The sequence below is a fragment of the Bubalus kerabau genome, chromosome 4 (genome assembly GCF_029407905.1).
Source record: "Bubalus kerabau isolate K-KA32 ecotype Philippines breed swamp buffalo chromosome 4, PCC_UOA_SB_1v2, whole genome shotgun sequence".
NCBI lineage: Eukaryota > Metazoa > Chordata > Mammalia > Artiodactyla > Bovidae > Bubalus > Bubalus kerabau.
Window position 1 is genome coordinate 152,609,087 of NC_073627.1, and position 12,764 is coordinate 152,621,850.

The following is a 12,764-nucleotide window of genomic DNA, read 5'->3' on the forward strand; positions in this document are numbered from 1 at the left end:
GACATCATTCATCTGTTCACTCACTTACTCATTCACTGCAAGCCTGGAGGGGATGTGCATGAGTGTCCAGGTTCAGGGCAAGCCCGGGGATGTGGGAGCTCAGTATGGTGCCCAACACAGACAGGGATGGAGACAGGGAGGACTCTGGAGAAGCCATGCCTGAGAAGTATTTGTGGTTGGCCATCAGAGGAAGGCAGAAATGGTGCTTCAGGCAGGGAAGGGAGCTTTGGAAAGTGAGTGGTTCTGGAACCCACAGACCAGGCAGAGGGTGGTAAAAGGAGAGGGTGGGCAGGGTCGGGGGGGGTGGGGTGGTGGTTGGTGATGTGAGCTGAGGGCTCTGGGCCTGATGGAAGCTGCTGAAGAGTAAGCGTGACAATGATGCGGCCCTGAGCTCCAAGCAGTCACCTGAACGTGCACAGCTCTGCCAAGGCCACACCCAGGAGCCTGCCAAGCAACCTGCCGCTGCCGTAGGGTACCACCACAAGGCCCTGGGAGGAGAGATTTTGCATTCCAGAGCCTGCTGGAGCAAAGGCTAGGCTACCTTTCATGTGAGATCTTTGCACACATTCTCAGCACACACTGAGGCAGGAGGGGGACAAGTGCTTGGCCCAGGATCTCCCAGCCTATACGTGGCATTCCCTCTTCCTGCCCATAGATGTTTCTTGTGCACCTACCACATCCCAGGCACTGTCCCAGAAATAAGGGCTCAAGGATGAGCAGAACAGGTAGGGTCTCTCCCTCCCAGTGGGAGAGCTGGCCAGAAATCCATCAACTGACAGCCTGAATTTCTTGTTCCTTGCCAACACCTGAGTCACTCCCATCAGCCCCTGAGACACACAAACATCATGTCATATCTTCAAAATAATTCTAAAATGCCCTTGTGAGGAAATTCTGCTCACCAAATGATCAGGCACCTTAAGGAGAATACAAGGTTTATTGCTATTGTTCAGCCGCTGAGTCGTGTCGGACTCTTTGCAATCCTATGGACGGCAGCATGCCAGCCTTCCCTCTCCTTCGTTATCTTCCAGAGTTTGCTCAAACTCATGTCCGTTGAGTTGGTGATGCCATCCAACCATCTCATCCTCTGTCGTCTTGCCCTCAATTTTTCCCAGCATCAGGGTCTTTGAGTTGGCTCTTTGCATCAGGTGGCCAAAGTATTGGAGCTTCAGTTTCAGTATCAGTCCTTCCAATGAATATTCAGGGTTGATTTCTTTTAGGATTGACTGGCTTGATCTCCTTGCTGGCCAAGGGACTCTCATGAGTCTTCTCCAGCACCACAATTCAAAAGCATCAATTCTTTGGCGCTTAGCCTTCTTTATGGTCCAACTCTCACATCTATACATGACTACTGGAAAAACCATAGCTTTGAAGTTTTATTATTAGTCCCCATTTTCAAGAGGGAAATTGAGGCACAAAGAGGACAGGTAACTTGCCCAAGGTCACACAGTTGGTGAGTGGTGTATCAGGATTTAAACCTAAGCTAGCCTGGACCTCAGTCACCAAGCCAGACTGCCTCCACTACTCTCAGTGAAACCTTCCTAGGAATCTACTTGAGGTAGAGGATGCAGAGCTGAGACAGTAAGTTGCTCTGACTTAAATTTATACTCCAGTTCTGCTCATGTAAGTAAGGCAAGCTACTCCTCTTCTGCACTTCAGTTTCCTCATCTGTGAAATGGGCTGGGCATCATCTTCACCTTCAAGGCCTTCAAGATTAACCTTGACGACAATTAACCAAAGCAGTGCCCACCATCAGTGCTCCGAAAATGGGGGAGGCAGTGGTGGCATGCTTACAAGCTCAGGGAGGACCCTGGGTTCCAGTCAGGCTCCAAGGCTGGGAGACAATGCCACTACAAGCTTTCACATCACATCCCCAGGAGACACCCTGGAAGGTGCACAGCTCCAAGACAGGTCAAACCCCTACAGAGCCCATCCTGCTTATGCCTAGCCCACCTGCCGCTGTTCACACAGGAAAGAAGTATCCTGAAGGGGAAAGAGCTCAGCCCTGTGTCCTCCTAGCTCTGGGAGTTTTCTGAACATCTGCAATGGGCGCCCAACCCAGCAAGAACCAGGAGGGAGGTCTGAATCCAGGTCTGTCTGGCTGCAAATACAGTGTCCCTTGTTGCTCAGGAGAATGTCAGGTGGAAAGGAGCTGCTGCTGGAGGCTGTGAGGCTATGCCAGGACTGAGATAGCCATGCCCCCAGACAAATGCACAGGAAACACAGGCAAATGTGATTTTGTCTTCCAGGCAAATGCACAGACCCCAAGCAATTTGATAGACCTCAGGCAAATGCACAGAGAATCACAACAGGGGTGAATGCCAGCCAGCACTCAGAGTAGGCCACCTTGGGAATAATGAGGGAGCCTCCACCTGGAGGGAGAGAAAGGACTCACATCAGGGGAGTGCAAGGAAGAACACCATGGACTAGGGAATAGAATGTGCAAGGGCCCTGAGAAAAGGAGGAGCCTGGCACGTTTGAAAGGCTGAATACAGCAGGTCAACAGCAGGCGAAGGCACTTTAGACTGCTTCCCATCTTCCCCAGTGACTACCAAACAAGACCCCTCTGCATCAGGTCACAGGTTGGTCTGGGAGACAGCGTGCCCCAGGAAGAACCCCATTCCTGCTTTTGCCTTCCTTGCCCCCCTTCCCTTTTATTATCTCCTGTCAGTAACTCTCATTTTTGCCTCCTTTTCCCATCTTTCTCCTCTATTTCTCCATCTCCACTGTCTTCTCACTCCCCCTTTAGCTGTTTCTTTACCCCTTCCATCTTCTCTCTCTCCCCTTCTCTCTCCTCCCTCCCTCTTCCCAGAGTGCCTTCTTATTTCGCATCCCTCCTCTCCACTCCCCGCTCCCATCTCCCTCTTCCCAAAGCCGCTCTCCCCCTCCTCCAGCTACCTCCTCCTTCTCTCAGAAACCCCGTCCGGCCCCTTTAAACGCTTCTAAATTGATAGTTCACTATTGCATCTCCTATCTTTCCAACTCTTTCTCTTTTTTTTTTTTTTTTTTAATTTTATTTTATTTTTAAACTTTACATAACTGTATTAGATTTGCCAAATATCAAAATGAATCCGCCACAGGTATACATGTGTTCCCCATCCTGAACCCTCCTCCCTCCTCCCTCCCCATTCCATCCCTCTGGGTCGTCCCAGTGCACCAGCCCCAAGCATCCAGTATCGTGCATCGAACCTGGACTGGCAACTCATTTCATACATGATGTTACACATGTTTCAATGCCATTCTCCCAAATCTTCCCACCCTCTCCCTCTCCCACAGAGTCCATAAGACTGTTCTCAACTCTTTCTCTTTTGTCTCTCCTCTCTGCTAGTTTCTGCCTTTCTACCTCCCGCCCCAAGCGGGTCCCCAGGGCCAGCTCCCGCCTCCACCTGCCCCTTCAGGCGCACGCATGGCGGTGCCGCCTCCTGTGCGCAGCGCCTTGAGCCTTGCTAATGCGTTTCGCATGGCGCGTCAGTCAAACGCCCTTCTAATGTCCTTAAAGCACGCAGAAAATTGCATCCTTATGAAAAAGAAAAAAAAAGCAAATTGCTTAGTGTAGGCGGAGCTGCCTCAGGGCTCTAGTGGCTGCGCTTAGAGTTCAGGGGGGCTGTGCTGGCACAGAAAGCTGCCCCTGGAGGGAACCAGAATGCCACCTCCTCCCCACCACCTTCCGGGCAGCAAGACCCACCTTCTCACCTCCTTACCCACTACCTTTGCCCACCTCTCCATATGTATTCCCATCACTCTGATCTTTCACCTGTGTCTTTAAGGCCAAGCTTCACTCTGCCACAGGACCTTTGCACTCGCTATGCCCACTGCCTGGTAAGCATTTCTCACATTCATGTCTTGGTTGAAGAGTCAACTCCTGAGATTGACTCTCTCTGACTAAAGCTTCCATCCCACTCATTGTCTATCACCTGTTTTTATTTTCTACAAGGCATTTGTTACTTCCTGATATCATCTTGTAGATTTAATTGTGACATTTTTGCCTCCAACTTGAGCTACTTGGGTCACAGGCTGTGTGCCCCATGCCTAGCACGGTGCTTGGCACACAGCAGGCATTTAATAGATACTTGGCAGACAAATGGATGAGACTCATTCTGGGCAGGCAGGGCCATTGGGGACCCTAAGGGATCTAGGATACACCAATTTGAACCTCAAGGCAGTGGAGATCCACAGAGCTGAAGTCAGATCCAAATTCTGCTCTTGATAGCTGTGTGTCCCTGAGCAAGTTGCCTAACATCTCTGAGCAGTATCTTCATCTGCAAAATGGGAGTAGGGCCCCTATTTTACTGGACTGTAACTGGATCAGTAAAGGGGGAATGTCCTGTGTCCCAGTGCTGAGAACCCCACCACATCCTGCAACTGCTTTTTAAATGAATGAATCACCCAAGAAAGAGCTTAATTAATATCAGAGAGTCCTTGATAGCACTGATGTCTCACACCATCATTTCCCTGAAACACTAAGAAAGAAAAATGTTAAAACACTGCCAATGAAGACATAACCCAGTGGTTTTTTAGCGCCCAGAATTTTTATCTTGTACTTACTCAAGGATCTCTTTTGGGCTTATTAAGACAAAAATTTCTACCACAGATCACTACTGAGTTTACATGAAAAGGAAACAAGCAGGGAAATCAATGGATTGAGCATTCCTAAAACTTCTCCAAGGTCAGAGCCATCTTTGAATTGATCCCTCTCCAGCAACCTACAGTCCTGTCCCACTTGGCCTCTGCCTGGTGTGTGAGTGTCTCTGAGTTCCTGCCCTGCTATTGCCCTGTGTCTTCCTGCACCTTAAGGAAGATCCCTTCCTCCCCACAGGCTCTGTGGCTTTCTCCATCAAGAGTTGGTGCCTGAGAGGTGAGGGGCCTCCGCTGTCCAGCCAAGGACACCTCCTTAGGGACAGTCACATCTTTGCAGACATAGGGCCCACAGGGCTTTCCACCCCAACTGTCACATGAAACCAGATTTCAGAAATGGGAAGACACTGTCTTAAAGTAAATAAGATGAGCATAACACAGTGTGAGAACTAACACAAAGGAAACATCGAAAGTCACAAAATGGAGAGACCCCTACAAAGTCAGGGAGGACCTGCCTTCTGCTGCACCATGTGGAGTGGTCCAGGGACCAGGGCCAGTGAAAAACTTGGCCTTGAGCCAGGCTGACTCAGATGCATGACACTGTTGCTGTTGTCCCTTTCTGCTCTGCCCACAAATGAGGAGTGGGTCCTGGCTTCCTTCCTTCCCCTTAAAGTGGGGCTGGGAAGGTGGTTTTGGAGACAATTTCTTTTCAGCTCAGAAAGTCCGGGGCCAGGTTGAGCTGGAGGGAGCCCACTGGGCCTCTGTAGTCATTCTTAGCCTGACTGCAGCCCCCCTGGGCCTGAAGAGGCCTTGAGGGGCAGAGACTCAAGGGATCAGCTGGTCTCCTCTGTGGACATGGGAACTCGACATGGGATCAGAGATGTAACTTCTGGGGCAGGGGTTCCCCTTGAGTGTAGAAACGAAATCAGGCACGGACTAAAAACGGAGGTGAGGCCTGGTTTCTACTCGAATTCTGGGCCTCGGGAAATGTCCCCAGGCAGTATTGCTCACTCCAGGTTGAGCCGGCACCACTCTGGATCCTGGTTCCCCCTTAGGTGCAGTAAGAGAGAACCTTCCGGCTCCAGGAGAGGCAAACCTCGCGCCTGGCCTGGTTAATGTGGTCCTGGGGTCCGTGTTTCTTTTCTTCCACCTTATGGGTTCTCACTACTGACCCTACAAGAGAATCCAGAACAGGGAAACGGAGTGAACCCGAATAAACTCTATTTTTTACAAAGAGGCGACAGGAGGAGGAATTGGGGAGCCCCCGCTAGGCTGCGCCTGTTATATCCTAGTGGTTCTGACTTCGCGGAAAACCCGCGGCTAGTCGGAAGCTTCGAGAAAGTTGCGGCGAACCCCAAGCCGGCCGCGACAGGCCCACTTCTCGAACGCTTCCTGTGATCCTTGCCTGGGCCGAGCGCTACACAGAGCTAGGCTCCCGCTTCCGCCGACGAGGAGAATGACTTGCTCAGGATCGGGATCATAACCCCCCATCCCCGGCCAGGCCTTCAGCCAAACTGCGCCCATACTCTCCCTTCCGGTCTAGGCCCCTACCTACCCCTACCTCACAAAGCCCAGAAGCGCAAACTTCGTGCTCGCCTCCGAGCGCTGCCGCCGAGCTAATCCCGTGTGCCGCTCAGTCCTTGCGCCAAGCTGCGCGCCCTTCCAATCAGGCCGGAGTCCTGGCCACCAAGGGCGTTCCACCTCCACCCCCATTCTGGGCCCTCGTCGATCTCTAGACGCCCGAGCCCGCTCCTGCCCTGGCTGAGGGTCTGGGGCTCCGGAGGCACAGCCGCGCGACCTCTTTTGCGCTTTGGTGTGGTCTCCGGGTTTTGTTTGCCAGAACCTTGGGACGGAGATAGGATTTGTGCGGCGGTGGGGAGCGAGAAGATCGTTCCGTCCCCAAGGCTCGGGTCTGGGAGCGAGCGGTTGCTACCAGGCAGGGAGAGGGTTTCCGCGCTGGGTGGCCCAAGTGGCCGGGGCGGGGTGGCTCTGAGGCTGGGCGACCGCGTCGCCGTCAGAGATACGGTGCTGCCCTTTATCTAGAGTCCTAGTTCTGCGGGCGGCGGTCCTTGACTGTAAGTCTGAGGATGGGCGGCAAATCTGCCTCCGCTTCTTCGCTTTTTCCTGCAGCGAGCCTGAGCTTCCATCGGGTCTCATAGGAATTGCCCAAGTCAGGAATGCCGAGGTGCCGGAACGCGGTTGTTCAGCAGTCCGGTCCTCTCCCGGGCCTCCAGGTCTCGATCTACTGCGGTGGCCCCGCTCCCTGTCCGCCAAGGAGCACAAAGGCGCAGGCTGTGACAGAAACCCCTCCCACCCCCGCCCGCACTGGAATTTGGACCCCTTCTACAGGGGCCCAGCTCCCCCACTGACCGGCTGGTGACCTCGTGGCAGCAGTGCCCGCGTCAGGTTCCCCATCTGTGCCTGCAGGAGATGTACTTACTGGAATATTGGGGCCCGTCTGCTCTGGAGCCGGTTTCCTCGGACGCCCCCACTCCTTTCTAGAGCTCTGGTCCTTTAAGGCTCTTTCCTCCAGTCCAGTGAGGGGGCTGCCTTGGGGGAAGCACCAAAGAACCACAAGGCAATCCGCCTGAGGTTGCATTCCTCAGATTTAATGAAACCTGAGGACCCAGAGGACCCAGAACGAGGTCCCAGAATGGACTGGAGGAGTGCAGGTCGGTATGCCTCTCTTTCCTCTTTCACTTCTCTTGTCTTCTGCAACTCTGCATAGTTGACAAAAGCTGTGCTGAAATCTCTCCCAGGCCAAGGAGGGGCAGAACTTCTTGACTTTTCACTCCCACTCCTGCCCCACTTTGAGGTGGAAAGGATTAAACTCAGTAGTGTACCTGATTTGGCTAGCCTGGGCCTGCTGTAGGAAGGTTTTGGCAGGACCACTACACTGAGCAGACCTGGAGGTAACCCTAAGGGATGGAAGGAATTAAGAGTTGCAGTCATACACTGATGGTCTATTTCTTCCCTCCTGCCTACAGGTTTTCTCAGGCCCCTCAGGGGACAGTGGCAAGTGAGTAGTCTGGGAGCTGTTTTTGAGGTTAAGAGCCTAGAAAGGGAGCTGATTTCCCAAAGACTTGGCAGGGCTGGGGCTTGCAGAGAATTGCCTGCCAACCTCAGAAAACATCCTCTTTTTCAGTCCTCCCAGCCTCAAACCAAGGCCAGTGATGCTTGGGTACCAGAAGTCCAAGTGCAAGTTTCAGGAAAGGGCAATCAAGTGGCCAATTTGAAAAGGAAGCTATCAGCCACTGCAGGTGAAAGCCTTAACGGTTTTCACATTCTGAAATTCAAAGCCTGCATCTCAGTATAATGTTCCTGACTCTTTCCGTCTCTGTTTGCACCTGCAAGGACCTGGTTTCAAATCTTGTTCCTGTCTGGAACTCTGTAGGGCCAAGTTTCCATCTGTCCCCCAGCTTTAACCAGTGGTGTGCCCATTTCCCCATCTCCATAGCCTGGTGGTAGTCCTAGAAAGCACAATAACAGGAACCAACTGGGGAGCTCGCAGCCCAGCTTAGGTCAGGGAGGAGGCAACTGGAAACCTTCCCCAGCGAAAGGGTGAGGGGGGGTGGGGTGAGCAGCAAGCACATGCCACCAGGCCATGCCCTTGGAAAGGGGCACCCTGAAAGACTGTGAGCAGTTTGGGGTCCTCTGCCCTCTGCCTCAGGTACCCCCACTCGGTTCCTAGGTGCCTCCGCCGGGTGTATACTGTAGAAAACGTGAAAACTCCGGGAGCCGGGTGCCTCTGCAGGCAAGGACTGCTGATGGTGGCCGGCCTCGAGGTGAGTCCTAGGTTTCCCGTCAGCCTTAGGATGGGCTGGCCAGAAAGTCTCAAGGACCTCACAGTTAGTCCCTGAGACCGAACCAACAATCGGGGCAGTTTTCAGCCCGGGGCAACTTGCCGAGTGAGAGCGAGGTGGCCTGGGGCTCCCGCTCCTGTTGGAGACCGCTGTGTAGCCTGATTGCTGCCATCCGCAGCGCCCTGGGCCGAGAAGAAAGGGAGCAGGTTCAGACTGGCCTCTAATGCCCAAAGTGGAAGCGATTCCTAGGATCCTGCAGCAACCGAGCCTCCTGCGTGCAGGCCCAGCCGGGTGGAGCTGATTAAGGCTCGAATCCACGGAACCCCGGGGCAAGGATGTTTCAGAAGCCACTGCGTGTCTCCCTCTTACCTCGCCGTGTCCCCCTCCAACCTCGCGGATTCAGAAACTCCCTCATCAAGTCCCGCTGTGTCATAAAATATTTTATTGGAAAAAAAAAAATCACCGTCTTCGTAAGAGAGGGGTAGGGGCCCCAGCGACGTCGGTTTGTCTGGGCGCCATCTCCAGCCGTGGTGGCCTGCGCCGGGCCGCGGGGTCCCCGACGCGTGGAAGCGCGTGTGTGCCCGGAGGCGTCTGAGCCCGGGGGCCGGCCAGAGGCGAGTGGGGGGTGCAGGAGAGGAGCGGGGCGTGAACGCGCGTGGAGCGCCTGGCGCCGCTGAGCTCCGAGCGGAGGCGACCTTCTGCCGAGTCTGATGTGAGTTTCCAGACTAAGGCCCGCGAGCGCACTGAGGCCTCGGTTTGGCTTCAGGGTCTGTCCTTGTTTGGCCCCTAACTGTCCGCATTCAAGGTAATAATAAAAAGTTTAGAAAGCAAACGGCGTGGACGTAGAAGGGCCGACTCGCGGCTTTCGGCGGATTCTGGGAGCCGCCGACTGCGCTGGGGTTCCCTGGGCCCGCACCCTCTGCCGCGCTCAGTCCTCGTGGCTCCGGTCGCTGGCCTCGCCTGGCGCTTCCACCGTCTTCTCCGCCTCCTTGGCGCGCTCCTGCTCCGTCAGCTGTTCGCTCGTGGGGATGGAGTTCTTCTTTGGCCTCCCCTTGGGCTTGGTGGGAGACTCCAGGCCGCCGCCCTGTAGCACCTGCGAGGGAGACCAGTGGCGCTGCGGTGAACTGGCCGGGGATCCCGGCGTCCTGGAGAGGCAGGCAGGACTTGGAGAGCCCATCGAGGCCATTGGAGGCCGCGCCTAGCCCCTGGGAAATGGTGGCCATTTGTCCAAGCGCTGCTGGGGCAAAACGACCAGAGCTTTTCGGGCGGAGGGTTCAAGTCTTCCAGGAACACTGAGAGCTCAGGGAGCACGAAAGGAGCTGGGCCAGGGCACCAGAAGGAAGCTGAGCTAGGGCACCCAGAGGGACAGAGAGCAGAGAGGGTCCTTCTGGGCACCAGGACGGAGAGAATCGGGAGGATTGGGCGCAAATCTCCACGGCGGAGAGAGTAGCTCAGGCTGCAGGGGCGTGGCGGCAAATAGAGAACACAGAAAACCGCGAAAACACTTACTATTTTCTTCCACTTCATCCTTCGATTCTGGTACCACGTCTTAACTTGCAACTGGCTCAGACCCAGGGACTCGGCGAGATCTATTCTGGAAAGAGCGGGGTGCACCCTCAGCAGGGCATGCAGCCTCCCTCCCACTACCCGCTGGGCCCAGCCTGGCCCCGCGCTACCTGTCCGGCGTGGAGAGGTACTTCTGCTTCTCAAAGCGTTTCTCTAGGCCCATCAGCTGCAGCTCGGTGAACACGGTGCGGCTCCGACGCCCCTTCTTGGCCTTGGTGCCCGGCTCCCCAGCGCCTGGCGCCTCCAGCTTCCCGCGGAGCTGCAGCTCCAGCGGCAGGTGCGGAGCGCCCGCCGCGCCGGGGAGCCCAGGCCCAGCGGCCAGCAGCGCCGAGCCCAGTCCGGAGCAGCCGAGCGGCGCCAGCGGGAACTTAAACACCGCCGCCTGCTCGGCCTTCAGCACGGCTGCGGGGAGAGAGTGGGGAGCCGGGTGAGCTCGAGCCGTGCTCCTCCTCTTGGAGATCCTCGCGCCGTGCGCCCCTGCCGACAGCTCGCCCTCAGCCAGTGCCCCCGGCACAAAACCTTCGTGCTGGCCGGGAAGTGAGAAATCTGTGCTAGGCAGACCCTCCTCGACGCCGTGGTTCCCAGAGTCTGGGAAAGGGACCTCCCCGACCCGGGCTCTGCCTGGCGTTCCCCAGGCCCCAGGCTGCCCTGACATTTCAGGATTCCCAATGAACAAGGTCGAAGCTCCCAAACCAATGGAGTATGTGTGTCACAGGAAAGGGAAACCAAGAAAAAACGGCACAGTTAGGAACATGAGCATTTCTCCCACCAAAATCGGCTTTGCTGCATGGGGCGGGGGGCGGGGGAGGGGGGGGGTGGGCGCGGGGAAGAGAGTTTCAATGGAGTAAGCCGTCTGCTGGTCTATGCAGGGCAAAACAGCCACCCCGAGAGACAGGCAGTGAACAGGCAGGACAGTCAGTGAGGGTGAAGTTGGGAGCTTCCCGGAAATTCCAAAGCACCCCCAAGAAATGGGAAATTTGTTCTTCCTGTTTTCTCTCTTTAGACTCTTCCCCGCGAAGACGTTTCAATTTTCATTAGTCCTAAATGATTTTTTATTTTTTGCCCGCTTCAAACGAATTATTAACAGCGCAGCTGGAGGCAAAAGGCAGCAGAGATTGAACTCAAAACGAACCAACTGGTCCCGCTGCCCCTCAGGCAGGCGGATCACAGGCTGCAGGGTCACTGGGTATAGAGGATGTCAGTTCCCTGGGCTGAGGTCCTGCTAGAAGGTAGGAGGACTCCCTGCCGGGATACATCTCACTACCGGTGATGTTAGGCCGCTGGAGTCAAGAAGGGCCCAGGAAAGATGAGCGGGTGAAAGTAAGGAGGCAGCGGGAGGGGAGAAGGGATCCTTGGGGGACGGTGAGAGGAAGGGCAGACCCACCCCACCGAGAGTAAGGTTGAAGAGAGATAGGGAAAGGTCAAAAGAGGGAATGCATTGGAGAGGGCAGGCAGGTCAAGGCAAGGCCGGGACAAGGGAAGAAAGAAGAGAACTGAAAGGAGCAGAAAAAGTCTGAGTTGCTGGTTCAAGCTCGGCCAAGGTGCCACCGATCTGGAGCCTAAGGGCCAGTCCGGCAGCAGCTCACAGACAAGCCTCGTCCTCAGGCAAGGCCCAAGGGGGTCTACGCTACAGCACAGGCGGGTTCGTCGCCAGCCTGAGACCCTGGGCTCCGGGAGCTCTGGGCTGGCTCCGGCCAGCGTCAGCCCCCAGCACAGCACTCAGACACACGGGCCTCTTCCGTCAAGGTCCAGCTTTCCCAGCTTGGGCAGCCACGGCCACTCCCAAGTCCTGTGGCGAAGGCCCAGGCGCCCGCGGCCTGAGGTCGCTTTGACCCGAAGTCTGACATTCGCAGTCTGGTCCAGCGCCCGCGATGGGGATGCGGGCTCGGGTCCCCGGGCTGGACTCCTTGGGGCTGGAAACCACAGGGTAGCAGTGAAGAAGAGAGCGAATGCTCTCCCGGCTGGCCTGGCCCACGGGCACGAGGCCTGGTTTCTGCGCGGCCCGGCGCCTGCCCCTTTTGCTTCCCTGCCTGGAACGCGCCGAAGGAACGACCCGGGGCCTGCGTGCCCGGAGCTGCGTCCCTCAGAGGCCGCGGCTCGCTTCCTCCCGCCGAGCCCGGCCAGCGCCCCGCGGCCCCCGGCCCCGCACGTACCCAGGTGGCTGTGGAAGGGCCGCGCCGCCAGTAGCGCCTGCACGCCGAACTTGAGCAGCTCGCCCGCGGCGGCGGCGGCGGCGGCGGGAGCGGCGCCCTTGGGCCCCGGAGGCTCAGTGAGGATTTCCTCGATCATGAAGCTGCGGTAGCGGTGCGGCCGGTGGTCGGCGCAGCCCTCGGGCGGCCCGAAGCGCGCTGCGCCCGGCTCCCCCGGCCGCTGCATCGCAGCTCCCGGAGCTCGGCGGCGTCAGCGGCTGGGGCGCGGGGCCCGCGCGGGGTCTAGGCCGGCCCGCAGCTCCCGGCGGCGCGCGGGCGCCGGCTCATGCCCCCTCCCCCGCCGGCCAGCCGGGCGGAGGCACAGGGCGCGGGCGGGGCGCGCGGGGCTCGGCTGGTCGGACCCGAGACTGCGCCCCCGCCCAGCTCTGCCGCGCCTCTAGCCCGGTCGGTCCCGCGTCACCGCCCCGCCCCGCCCCGCCCGGCCGCCCCGCCCCGCCCCGCGACACCGCCCCTCACCCCCCAGGCCGAGCCCGAGGGAGGGCCAGAGATGGGAGGGTGGCAGGAGGGAGGGGGCCGCGAGAGGGGCAGACCGACCCAGACAGAGGGAGACCCAGTGGAGCGCACGCCCAAGAAGGATCGAGCCGGAGAGCTCGGGACACAAGAACCCCGGGGA

The 12,764-nt window shown here is 57.1% G+C and overlaps 1 protein-coding gene across 1 annotated transcript; it reads right to left on the reverse strand.

The window, feature by feature from the left end:
• Positions 1-8,798: 8,798 nt before the first annotated feature.
• BARX1 (BARX homeobox 1) lies at positions 8,799-12,491 on the reverse strand. Its single transcript, XM_055580306.1, has 4 exons — positions 12,095-12,491; positions 10,052-10,343; positions 9,885-9,969; positions 8,799-9,468 (listed from the first exon to the last, which is right to left on the reverse strand). Exons 1-4 carry the CDS (start codon positions 12,315-12,317, stop codon positions 9,304-9,306), a joined length of 765 nt encoding a protein of 254 aa, XP_055436281.1. The 5' UTR covers positions 12,318-12,491; the 3' UTR covers positions 8,799-9,303.
• Between the last annotated feature and the right edge of the window lie 273 nt (positions 12,492-12,764).